The sequence below is a fragment of the Phascolarctos cinereus genome, unplaced genomic scaffold (assembly GCF_003287225.1).
Source record: "Phascolarctos cinereus isolate Bilbo 61053 unplaced genomic scaffold, phaCin_HiC Scaffold_4;HRSCAF=312, whole genome shotgun sequence".
NCBI classification, from domain to species: Eukaryota; Metazoa; Chordata; class Mammalia; order Diprotodontia; family Phascolarctidae; genus Phascolarctos; species Phascolarctos cinereus.
Window position 1 is genome coordinate 647,001,743 of NW_027555847.1, and position 13,199 is coordinate 647,014,941.

The 13,199-nt window shown below is 40.3% G+C and overlaps 1 protein-coding gene across 1 annotated transcript in view; it reads right to left on the bottom strand.

Moving 5' to 3' along the window:
• Positions 1–13,199, bottom strand: part of LOC110214246 (maestro heat-like repeat family member 5) — a 124,779-nt gene that overhangs the window by 93,519 nt on the left and 18,061 nt on the right. Inside the window, exons 2-4 of the mRNA XM_020995072.2 lie at positions 7,661–7,851; positions 4,070–4,215; positions 969–1,097 (exon numbers count right to left, since the gene is read on the bottom strand). Coding sequence (XP_020850731.1) covers positions 969–1,097; positions 4,070–4,215; positions 7,661–7,763 — 378 coding nt within the window. The 5' untranslated portion in view covers positions 7,764–7,851. The remainder of the gene's footprint in view (positions 1–968; positions 1,098–4,069; positions 4,216–7,660; positions 7,852–13,199) is intronic.

Here is a 13,199-nt window from a genome sequence, read left to right on the forward strand (position 1 = left end):
GATGGCAGAACTTGGTGACTAAATAGATATGGGAAATGAGGGAGTAGGGTCAATGATAGGATTTTTAGGATTTCTACTATGGTAGTCTGAGTAAACAGTGATGTCATTGAAAGAAATAGTGAAGTGAGAAAGATAAACTTTGGGGGCATATAAACTAGACATTTAATTTGACACAAGCCCTTTGAATATTGAAGGATTGTAACATAAAGAGGATTAGATTTGTTCTTGGCTTACAAAGGAAACAAACCCAGGGGCTAAGGTATGAAGTTATAGGAGGCTCAATAAAAGGAAGAACTTCCTAACAATATGAGCTGAAGTGGAATAGATTGGCCATTATTAATAACTGGGTATATGTAGCCATGGGCTTTTGTTGCAAGACTCCATTACCAATGTAGGGGGCAAGAAAAGAGAGAACATTTCCTTCTACCCCAACCTCCTTTGTTACAGTAACCCGCCCCTTCCTTGCCTAGGTTACTTCATATTTCTAAAAGGCTTTAAAGTTTACAGACCCATTCCCTCAAGTATCCTAATGAGGTATGTAGTGTAGGTCTCATGATCCCATTTTATTAGTTCTGGAAACTGAGGCTCAGAAAGGTGAGGTTAGTTGTTCAAAGTCATTTATAGGCCAAGAAGTTGAAAACCTTCCTTCACTGTTGCTCTTAGCCACAGTCTTCTTCTTAGGGCTTCGCTTAGAATATATTTATCACGTAATGGTGGGTATCATGGATTGTAGGCTACTTGGGAATAGACTGTTTCTTATTGAAACTTCACATCCCAAGAGCCATGTTAAATATATAGTAGGTGCTTAATAAATGAATTTGAGCCCAGGTCTACTGATTATGAGTCCAGTTGTGTGTATGTGTGTGTATGTGTATGTGAATGACAGTGTGTAAGCGTGTTTTAGATGGAGGGGAGGCTTTCTGCCTTCAAAGGTCACAGGTTAAACCTCTTACAGAAAAGGTCCTTACCGTTGTCTTGGTCATGTTTTCCAAAGCAAGCCCAATACATCTTTCTCCCCAGTCATCCTGGATTTCCGGAGCCTCGAGGATAATGCTCTCAAGGACCTGGAATAATCGGTATCTGTGCTTGGCAGAAAGCTGTGGGTGACACAGAGAAGAGTCACTAAGGAACAGAAATGTGACTTGACAAGGGGGAGATTGGAAATGACCCTAAACTTCAACAACTGCCTTCCTGGGTAAGATTTGAAGGGCTCTGGGGAAGGCTCCTCCTGCTCTAAACTTCTCTCCCACTGGTTAGACATGCCCGCCATTGTAATTTATTAAAGAGAGCACGGGATTTGATCAAGAGACATGGGTCTGAAATCTAGGTCTGATATTTGTGATTGAGATCTAAGTTTTTTCATCTGTAAACTTGGAATAATAAGTTTAAGATAATATGAAATAATTTGTTGTCAATAGTGGTCTGGACCTGTGGTTTCATTGGTAGAGGAAGCAAACCCTCTCTAGAGGGTTTAGAACATTAGAAATTTCTCTACAACTTGTAGTCTGTGCCTTCTCTAGTGAATCCAAGCAACAAATTCTTTTTGGGGAGTTCCAAACTCTTAAGAGTAATACTGGAGAGGGAAGGAGAATTATAATGACTTTGGGTTATTATGAATCCTTTAGTTTGCTGCTACATTTTCTGTAGTATGGAATTAAAAGTAGCCCTGTGGCTGAAATACATTGTTAGCTGGATGCTTGCACAGGGCCTGAATGACCTTTCACCCATTTTTGAGACCTACCCATGAGTTAATGAGATTTCTAGAGGCTACTCTGATTGGGGACAAATAAGGCAAAGAGTGCATTTTAAGAAGCTCCCAAGACAGAACAAGGTATGCATAAACCTAGAATATGAGGCACTGGGCCACAGGTTACACAAGATATGGGACACAGGCTAATCATACATGATGCTCATGTTGAGAGATAGAGACAGATTTTATATATATATGTAGAGAGAGAGGGAGAGAGAGAGGGAAAGGGAGAGGGAGAGGGAGAGGAGAGAGAGAGGGAGAGGGAGAGGGAGAGGGAGAGAGAGAGAGAGAGAGAGAGAGAGAGAGAGAGAGAGAGAGAGAGAGAGAGAGAGAGAGAGAGAGAGAGAGAAAGAAGTGCTGACAAGCCAACAGAATGAGCCAGAGTAAATGGTGAATCCATTAAGGAGCAACCCTAAGCATCAAATAAATTGAACCATCCTGGGTAGCTAATCTTCTCTGGCTTGCTTATGATTGATGCATCTATTAAGTACATCTGAATAGACTGTTTGCTCTTAAATATAATGCACCTTCAGGCATGAGGGAAGCAATAGACAACTCAAAACCAGACTTGTCCTAGCAGAGCTGACCATTTTCCATTTGAACTTACATGGGCATGGTATAAGGAGGAAGGTAACAAGCATTTATTAAGTATCTACTGTGTGCCAGCCACTATGCTAAGCACTTTACAAATATTGTTGCTTTGATTATCCCAACAACCCTACCTGCTATTGTTACCTTCATTTTACAGCTGAGGAAACTAAGGCAGACAGAGGTTAAGTGACTTGCCCAGAACCACACAGCTAGTAAGTGTCTGAGATATAGCCCAGGGTCGAGACAGAAGGCTAGAACCCAGAACAGCTAAATCACAGAAATGTACGTGTCCTCAATATATCCTTTGTTGGGTATCAATAGCAGACTTGTTAGATCAGTTCTCTGAGAATAAGCCATATGTATGTCTCTTCCTTGAACCCATAAACAAACTATTCCAAATTATATTGAATATTTACAAAACAGAGAGCTACATAGGGTCTGAGTGGGAAAGTTATTATCAAAGCAGGACATCAGGTAAATCTTCCTGGAGGAGGCAACCTTTGAGTTGTAATTTAAAGGATGAGTGAGAAGGAAACACTTTGCAGTTTGAGACAGGAGTATAGTTGAGACAGATTAAATGTTGGGTGATAGTGTGATAAACAGGCAGAAATGTATTTTTGTAGGCAAACAAAAGTGTGGGATCAGAGATACCAAGTGGAAGAAGAATAACAGACAGGCATTAGAGATCAAGCAATGATCAATAATCATTTATTAAGTACTTAAAATGTTGTCAGGCACTGTGCTAGGCTCTAGAGATACAGAGACAAAATGAGAAGCTGTCTCTACTCTCAAAGGACTTATAATTTAAGGTCAGGGAAATGATATATTCGTGTGTGTGTGTGTGTGTGTGTGTGTGTATGTGTGTGTAGATGTATATATGTTAGGTAAATGCAAAATATGTACAAGATAGTTTTGGGTGGAAAGTAGAAGTGGAATAGAAAAGACTTCAGGTAGGAGTCAACAACAAACATTAGAAGAATGTATCTGTGTTGAATCTTGAAGGAAATGAGGAATTCGAAGAGATGGAGGTGAAGGTGTGCCTCCCAGGCATGGGCTACCTCCAGTGTAGATGTACTGAGACAGGAGAGTTGTGACTCATGTACCTAGAGTAGGTAATGAAAGCTGGGGAAGTAAATAAGTTGCTAAGGAAGAAATAGAGAGAGAAAAATGCTAATATCAGAACCATGGACAGCACCAACATTAAGGACGTGGGAAGAGGAGCCCACTAAAAAGATGGGGGGAAAAAACCAAACCCTGAGACTTAAGAGAACTGAAATGAGCTTATGGTGACACAGCTAGTAAATGAGAAGCCAGGACTTGGTCCAGGCCTTCTGACTCAAAGGCTAATTAGCTCATTCCTTGAGTCACCATCTAGAGGTCCCTCATCTAGATGATAAACCATGTGAGAACAGGGACTAAGCCTGCTTTTGCCATGTACCACATAATGCCTTGCACATGGCTTCATTCCTAATGTGCAAATGCTGACATGAAACCAGATTAATGATTAGTTGGAAGAGGGCTTAAAGATTAAGTGGTGGGTCACCCCCTCATTTTTTAGAAACAGAATCCAAGGCTCTGCAAGGGGAAGAAATTTGCCCAAGGCCAAACAGTGAATCTATGGTTAAGGTATGAGTACTATCTAGGTCTCTCCTGATTTTCCAAGCCTGGAGCTCTTTCCTCTTGGCCAAGATGCATCTCTTAAAAATGACTCTTTTTCAATGTTCCTACCTCTAAGTTGTCCATGAAGTAATTGTTGATGGTCTCCAGTACCATATTCTGCTCTATCTTAGCCATGTTGTTGAGTTTCTTGGTTACCATTTTTACTCGGGGGATGTCAGAACTCCCCAAGTCCCGGAGAAGCTTAAAACAGATGGCTGAAGTGGAGAAGACAGGATGGAAAGGAACAGGGTTACCATGCAACATGGGTGGGGATAGCTAGCTTACTCTGAGCACTTGGTATCTTATGCTACATTAGGTGATCCTTCTTACACTCTGAGAAATGAGTTTGTGCCTCTCTCTAGAGATGTCCCTTTCTGCCCTGCCATTTTAAAAAATTATGTTTTGTTTTTTTTAAAAAATTAACAAGTGTTTATTTTCTCTCCCTTCTTCTCCCTTCTTCCCAAAAAGAAAGAAAAAAACCCCTCCTAACAAATATGCATAGCAAATCAAAACAAATTCCCACATTGGCCGTATCCAAAAATGCATGTCTCATTCTGCACCCTGAATCCACGCATTGTTTGGAGATCTTAAGTCTATCCATTTTACCCAGCTAAACCATTACTAGATTTATACCTCTTAAAGAAAGAGCAAAAGGACCCATAGGTACAAAAATATTTTTATAGGAGCACTTTTTTTGGTGACAAAGAACTGGAAAGTAAGGGAGTGCCCCTCAGTTAGGGAATGACTAAACAAATTATGGCCTATACCCATAATGGGATACTATGGTACCCTGTTTTACGGTTAGATTCTTAGGGCCAGCAAGGACCGTAGTTCAATGTTCTCTTCTCATAGATGAGGAAACTGATACACAGAGAAGTGACTTGCTTGAGGTCACATAGTGAGCTAGTGCTGAGACTAGAACCCAGATCTTCTAATCCTAGAATTAAGGGCCCCTTGAACTATACTTTCCTGATTTCCCAGTTCACCTCTAAGCTTAGAAGTTAAAACAGCTATTGTTCACTCAGAGCTGTCTGTCTGGTGTCCTCTCATTCTTCCATATTGTGAGTGATTGTTCAATCACTTACTATGCTTGGGCCTGTAGGAGGTGCTCACTGATGAATCGAATGACCATAGGAAAGAGGGTTGGGGAGCATGCTGGGGCCGGTGACCTACCCCAAAAGTAACTCAAAACTAGTTACCGACCAATATTCCAGGTAGCATGTCCTAAAGAAATCACTTTCCTCATTTGTAACATGGAATGTGATAAGGTTACATGACCTATTTCACCTTTCCTTAAAGATCAAATGACAAACCTGAAAATTAAGACCTTGCAAAAGGATTATGTATCCTCTGGCCTCTCCTCCTCCTCCCTCATGGGGGCCCTATGGATATAGACCTGTGTATTTGCAGTATATGAGTTCCATGGAGCATATAGAAATTTATTTATGGGAATAATGAAGAATGACCGTGATTTTAACACACACACACACACACACACACACACACACACACGCACGCACACACACACAGAGAAAGAATGAATGAGATATCCTATATCAACTGTCTTTTTGGCCTCAGAGGACAGAACTTTGATAGGTGGAAGATGTAAATTTAAACTCAATGTAGGGAACCACTTCTGAACAATGGGAGCTCTGCAAAAGTAGAGTAGACCATCTCTAGAAGTAGTGAGGTTCCTCAATAGTGGGAGTTTTTAAGCCAAGGCTAGGTGTGATCACTTGTCTGGAATAACATAGAGATAATGTAGAGAGGATTCTTGCTCAGGGGTGAGTTAGACCAGAGAGGTTCCCAAAGTGGGTGATACTGCCCCCTGGGGGGTGCTGGAATGATCGGGGGGGGGCAATAGCCTCAGGTATAATTGGAGAGCATTGAACAAAAATAAGGGGGAGAGGTGGGAACATAATGAAAGAAGAGAAGATAAAAAATTTGAAAAACCATTTGTACATGTTTCATTTGTTGTGTAACAGACTTAAACTCATAGTGATTACATTATTTTCCAATTAAACATGCAAAACACAAGTTATAGCCAATCATTGCTCAAGTCCACTGACAGGTCTTAACAAGCAAGTGTTGGTAGGCAAGGTGTATTGGGCACTGTAGGGAAATCTAGCATGCATTGGCAGGAATACGCGTGTGTAATGAATTATTTATAATATAATACTATATAGTTATGTGATGTCATCAAAATTTCGATGTAGGGAAAACCCCACAAATTTATAACAAATTATATTAAATTTAAGATGCATCATTTAAAATATATTTTATATATTTTTTGAAATGATGCAAATTTAAAAAAAAAACATTAAAAGGTTAAAGAAAGTAGATTTCCAAGGGGGTACTGAGTAAATTTTTTTGAAAATGTGGCAGTAGGCTATATAAGTTTGGGAACCTTTGGACTGCTAAGGTTCCCCCTAGTTCTAACATTCTGTGAAATGCATAATAGATGTCAGATATTTATTCTTGTTTTTGTTATTACTGTTATCATTATCTGTTTCATAATAATAATAACAGTAATTGCCAGGCATCATGCTAAGTGCTTTACAATTATTATCTCATTTGGTTCTTACAGCAACTCTGGGAGGTAGTTGTAACTCTGACACTGCACCACTTAGCTGCCCCTAACTTCAACTCTGGGAAGGAAATAAAAAGATGAGAAGTTACAGGACCCAGCCTGAGTCTCAGGTATACAGGCTAGGGATGACAGGCCCAGGTGCTGCTTTGGGTAGTGATTGCAGTTGGGGTAGATGAGGAAATAGATGAGGCTCAAATGTATAAGACCAATTTCTAGAGAAATACCAACACCACAACTCTCCTCTCTCCATGCTCCTCGGGCTACTTTTTTGGGATTTTTTCCCCCTCCTTTAAGAGTGCTCTGGATTTTCACCTGAATGGAATGGGGAATGGGTGGATATATGGTATCATTTTCCGTGGGTATCATTAACCTCTAGGATTAGCCATAGCTCTCACATCTAGCAGAGATATTCTGGGTACCTCATATTCCATAGGAAGGGCCCAGGCACCTCACTCCCCCTTGAGTGTCCTGGGGCCTTTCATAAATCCTAAGGAGCACTTGGACTCTTTACTAAAGCTGTAACTAGAAGGGGGTGACAGTGGCTTTGAAAGCACTGAAATTTTGAGAGAATAGTTTTTAGTAGGTAACCTTCCAATCACCCTTTGTTCCTTCTCAGGGGACAGCCTTCTGAATAACAGCTTCATGTGTATTGAGGTCCTGCCTTCCACTACTCCCCCAACCCTTCTTCTATAGGATCTTTGTATTTCTTGCCATGAGGTAACATCCCAGGTCTCTGCTTATAAAGCTAATGTGTAGGTCTTCCCTCCATCAGAGTTGATCTTAGGACCCATCTGCTTGCCCCTCAGTGCCACTTTACATTGCTTGCCACGAGGGGTTAAATTGCAAATTAGCTCTCTTCCTTTCATATCCCTGAGGTCCCTCACTCCCTGAGGATGACTTAGCACTGAGGTTGGTATAGTCTCTCCCACTCTGTTACTAGATCTCATTCAGCTTCAGAACTTTGGGCACTGGGTGTGTGTGTGTGTGTGTGTGTGTGTGTGTGTGTGTGTGTGTGTGTGTGTCTCGGGGGGAGGTGTGTGTGATAGAAGATATCAAGATATCAGGCTCACCCGAATTGTATGCATCCTCCATGAATATTTTGTGGTCTTGTGGTGCAAAAGCTGCCTGACTACTCTTGGACTTCTTCAGTAAGATGCCGGTGGCTTTGACCATACCTTCCCCACAGATGAAATCTTTATGAATGGGTTTACTGGGTTTTCTGGTGGATGTTTTCCACTTTGAAGGGAAGAGGGAAGATAATCTAAAGTAGAAGGCAGAGCATTGGGTATGTTAGCATCACAGACAGGGGTGGCAGAACACACCTAGGCTGGGCATCAATGACAGGCCATCAGGAACTTCTCCTGTTCCTATTTTAGGGAAAGCCATTCTTGAGAGGAAGCGACATGTAGCAGAAGCAGCATTACCCTTAGAACTGGTGGCCTGGGTATCCTGGAGATGCCACTGGTAGGCATATACCTCAAGAAGGTCAATGACAAAAAGAAAGACGCCCCCTCCCCTTTACTGCCCCTACCAAAATATTTCTAAAAATGCTTTTAGTGATAGTAAAGAACTGGAAACAAAGCAGACCCTGGTCCATTGGGTAATTACTAAACAAAGAAACAATGACTATGACAAATGCAGAGAAGCATGGGAATACTTATATAAACTGATACAAAGTAAAAGAAGCAAATCCAGGAAAACTATATAGATTATGACTAATTCCAAATAAATGGGAAGAGCAGCATAATCAGCCAAAGTGAAATGCAGCAAAATTGTAATGACTGAGCTTTGCCCCAAAGAGTTACAAGAAAGCGCCTCCCTCTGTTCCTTTGCAGAACTGGGCAATCGTGGATATGGAATAATGTAAATAATACAAGACTTTTAAAAAATATGTTGTTTTGTTTGCAGAACTCCTCCCTTCCCCCACCTATTCTTTCTTTCTTTATACATTTATTATGTGGGATGACACTTTGGGATAGGATGGGAGGAGAAAGATACATTAAAAAATACGTAAGAACAAATGTAATATAAGAACAAAAGCCATCAATAAAACTTTATTTAAAAAATAAACTATGTCCTGGATACAAATCCTAACTCTGACCCTTAGCAGCTGGGCAAGTTACTTAACTTTTTAGACTGAGTTTGATAATCAGTACTATGAAGATAATACTTGTCCTGCTAGCCTCATAGGGTTATTATGAGGAAAGCACTCTGCAAAACGTCAAGCATCATAGAACTGGTGTTCAGGGCCGGTATACTATATGTATGATGAAGCTGACTCAACTTGGTGAAATTCTGCCAGTTCAGTGTGTGACATCCAAAGAGGGCATGGCAAGCCCTGCAAAGCTCAGATACAATGTGAGGTGCTATCACTACAGTTCTGGACAATGGATTTTAGGAAGGGCATTGGCAAGTGAAGTCTGTTGGTTAGCCTTGAGAAGAGAGACTTAGGAGGGCTTGGTAGCTATCTCCAATCATTAGAAAAGCAGTTATGGAGAAGTATTTAACTTGTTCCACTTGGACCTGTCAGAGAGCAAAAGAGTGAGCAATAGAAGGTATGATTCAACTCAAAATGTGAGAAAACTTCCTAGCAGTAGAGGTATTCCAAAAGGGGACAACTTTCTTTGGGAGGTAGTGAGTTTCTTATCACTGAAAGTCTTCAGGTTAATACAAAATGACCACTTGTATATGCTGTAGAGATATTTCTATTCAGGTATGAGTTGGCCTTGACACTTGGTACAGTAGAAAGAGAAACTGGATATAGGGCCAAAGGACCTGGGTTCAAACTTCAACTTTCTCTCATTACCTTTTAGGATTCTGGGCAAATTGCTAATCTGTAAAATGAGGGGACTGGCATAAATGTCCTCTAAGGTCTGTCTAAGCTCCACACCTGTGATCGCATGATCCTCCTTCAAGGTCTCTTTCAGTGCTGAGATTGTGTGTGGGAAATGCCCGAGAAACTGATCCCGTCTTGGACTGTGGGTAGGTGGTCTGGGCTTTTCCTCGGTCTCTGGAGTTTGATATTGTGTGTGGCTTTGGCTGCTGTGTACACCTCGGGGGGCTTTCATGGCATGTAAGCATTCCCTTGAGGTTGGGAATTCTGGACCATAGCTCAAGGGCTAGTATTGCTAGGATGGAATCTGAGCAGCTGGGGGAAGGGGAGAGGACAAATATTTACTGCAGCACCGACTATTTGCCAGGCATGGTACTAAGCACTTTGCAAATATTATCACATTTGATAAAAATAACCCTGGAAAGTAGGTGCTACTATTATCCCCATGTTACAAATGAGGGAACTGAGGTTAAATGGCTTGCCTAGGGTCAGACAGCTAGTAAGTGTCTCAAGTGAGACGTGAATGCAGGTCTTCCTGATCTAGGCACAGTACTATATCTACTGTGCCACTAACACATACACCATCATGTATTCTATAGATTGGGTCAGAGGGTCACTTATGGGACCTCCATGACTGAGCTCAACTCCTTGTAGTTAGAAAGTATCGTCCCACGGTTTAGAATCTTCATGAGAGGAGAGACAGACAAAAGAAGAGGCCAGCACAGTGGCTGCCCTTTGGCTAAAGCTTTGGGAAAGGTCTCCCTTAACCTTTGCTCAGTGATAGTAATAATGACTTGAATTTGGTAGTACTTTGGTTTACAAAGTTCTTTTCCTTACAAGACTATTGTGAGGAGCGCGCTTGTGGCTAAGAGACACTGCTTAGCATAGTGCATAAAATGTTGTACCTGGAGTCAGGGTAATGTGGGTTTGAATCCTGCCTCTGATATCTACCAAATATTTGACATTAGACAAATCACTTAACCAACCTCTCTGGGCCTCAGTCTCCTTGTCTCTAAAATTAAGGGGTTGGACTCAGTGACCTCTAAGGTCCCTTGCAGCCCTGAATCTATAGACACGTGATTTGATTATTGTTCATTTAACAGAGAAGCCACCTGAGTCTCAGAGAAGTTAAGTGATTTGTTCAGGGCCACACAGCTAAGTCAGGTGCCAAAGCCAGATTCTGAACCAAGATATTTTGATGCTAAGTCCAGTGATCTTTGTGTGATACTGATTGGTCTGGTTGAGAAGTTGGCTGTCTCTTAGAAGGGATCCCTTCAATGATCTCCTAATTACAGGGACTGCTATGATGAAATTTATGGTCAGGCATGGAAGATTGGCAGCCTCTAAACCCTATAAATTATTAATGAAACATTCATGCTATTTAATCAATGGACTTGTGATATAGTGGGTTTCTTGACACTAGAGATAATAATGATGATGGTGATAATAATAATGACAGCTAGAAGTTGCATAACACTATAAAGTTTACAAAGATTATTTCATTTGATCTTTACAAAAAGATGAGGTAGGTGCTTTTATTATGCCTATTTTCCAGATGAGGAAACTGAGGCTGGAAGAGGTTAAGTGACTTGCCCAAAGGTCACATAGCTAGTAAATGCCTAAGGCAGGATTCCAGCTCAGTTCTTCCTGACTCTAAGTTTACCTGTCTATCCAATGGGCCACCTCGATGCCTGTGTTTAAATAGGTTAGTATATTAGACACCTAACCTAGACAGTTAGCAGTGCTTTAAAGGGCACTCTTTTGTTGAGGAGGATGGAGGGAAATTGACTGAGAGGTGTTGCTCTTGGTTCCCTTCTGGTTCTAAGATTCAGTGATTCTAAATTGTATTAGTTTAAGACACCCTGGAAAAGTCATTTAACCTTTGTTTGCCTTAATCCATTGGAGAAGGAAATGGTAATTCATATTCCAGTGTCTTTGCCAAGAAAACATCATACAGAGTATGGTCCATAGGGTCGCAACGAGTTGGGTATGACTGAATGATTGAATGACAGCAGCAACAATAAGTGACTCATATATCTTATGATCTTGGACCATATATACTTGGTCCTTTATAAACCTACTCTTCTCCAGGATAAACTTCCATAGGTCCCTCAGTTGATCTTCATAGGGTCTTTGGTCCTTTTATCATCTGTTTTCCTGCTCTGGAATGCTCCAGACACTCTGTCCTAAAATATGGCACCCAGAAATGGATGCAGCACTCCAAATGAGGTCAAACCAGGGCAAGGGAGAAGCACAGTAACTGTTTTTGACATATATAATACATCTATCTTTGTAATTAATACAACTGAAAAAATTCTTTACAGAAATAAAAGTAGACAAGATAATTAGAGAGACATTCACTGCTCATGGTTGATTATGCCAATGCAACAAAATTTAGGTGTTGCACACCCAAATTAATTAACATGTTTATTTTTATGATAAGCAAAGTACAAGAGTGCTACTTTTTAGAGAACTAGATAAAATTTATTTGGATAAACAAAGTGGTCAAGAACCTCAAAGGAAATAAGGGGAAAAAAGCATGAATTAAAAGTAGTAGTATATCATCAGACCGAAAATTATACTGTAAAATAGCACTTGTCAAATTGTACGTTTTCACCAGCCATTAAAACTGTATAGGGGCAGTGGATAGAGAACCAGCCCTGCAGTCAGGAGGACCTGAGTTCAAATCCAGCCTCAGACACTTAACACTTTACTAGCTGTGTGACCCTGGGCAAGTCACAATCCCAATTGCCCAGAACAAACAAACAAACAAAAAACAAAACAAAAACTGTATGGCATTAGTTGGACAATGGAACATATTATATAAGCAAGAACCAGAAGAAATCAAACACAAGAACACAACATTTGATAAATTCAACACCCCAAATATAGAGAAAGGGCTGTCTTATAATAGAGGAACTACTGGAAAAACAACAAAGCAATTTGGCACAATTTAGGTTTATACCACCATCTTACATCATATACCAGAATAAGCTCTGAAAGGATAAGTGATTGTAGTATAAATGGTCATAGCAAATAGCCTTATGGAACTATGGTTTGGGGGAACATTCATAATCAAATAGGTGAAAGTGAAGATCATAAAAGACAAAATAGATAATATTGATCATACAATATTTAACCAAATAAGAGAAACTGGGGAAAAATCTTTGCAGCAAATATCTCTGCTAAAAGCCTGATATCAAAGATAAATGTGAAGTAATAAAAATATTTTCCGATAGAGAGTACTTATAATATACAGTTTTCAAAAGAATTGAAAATTGTCATCAACTGCATGAAAAATGCTCCAAATCATTAGTAATGCAATGCGGTAATATAAATATAAGAGAAATATAAATTTACAAAGACTTTGAAGTTTTACTTCATAGGAATAAAAAACTGGCAAATACCAAAAAGCATAGAAATAGTCAATGGTGGAGAGGTTGTAGGAAGACAAGCCCATTAATAGGGAAGCTAGGTAGCCCAGTGAATAGAGTGCTAGGCCTGGAGTCAGGGAGACCCAAGTTCAAATTCAGCCTCAGACACTTACTAGCTTTATGGCCCTGGGCAAGTCACTTAACATCAGTTTCATCATCTGTAAAATGGGAGTGATAATAGCACCTACTTCCCAGGGTTGTTGTGAGGACCAAATCAGATAATATTTGTAAAGTGCTTTGCACTTTACCATGTGATGGGTACTATATTATAAATGTTACTTATTATTAATGTGCTGTTGTGGAACTGCAAAGTCTAACGATTCTTGAAAACAATTTGGAATT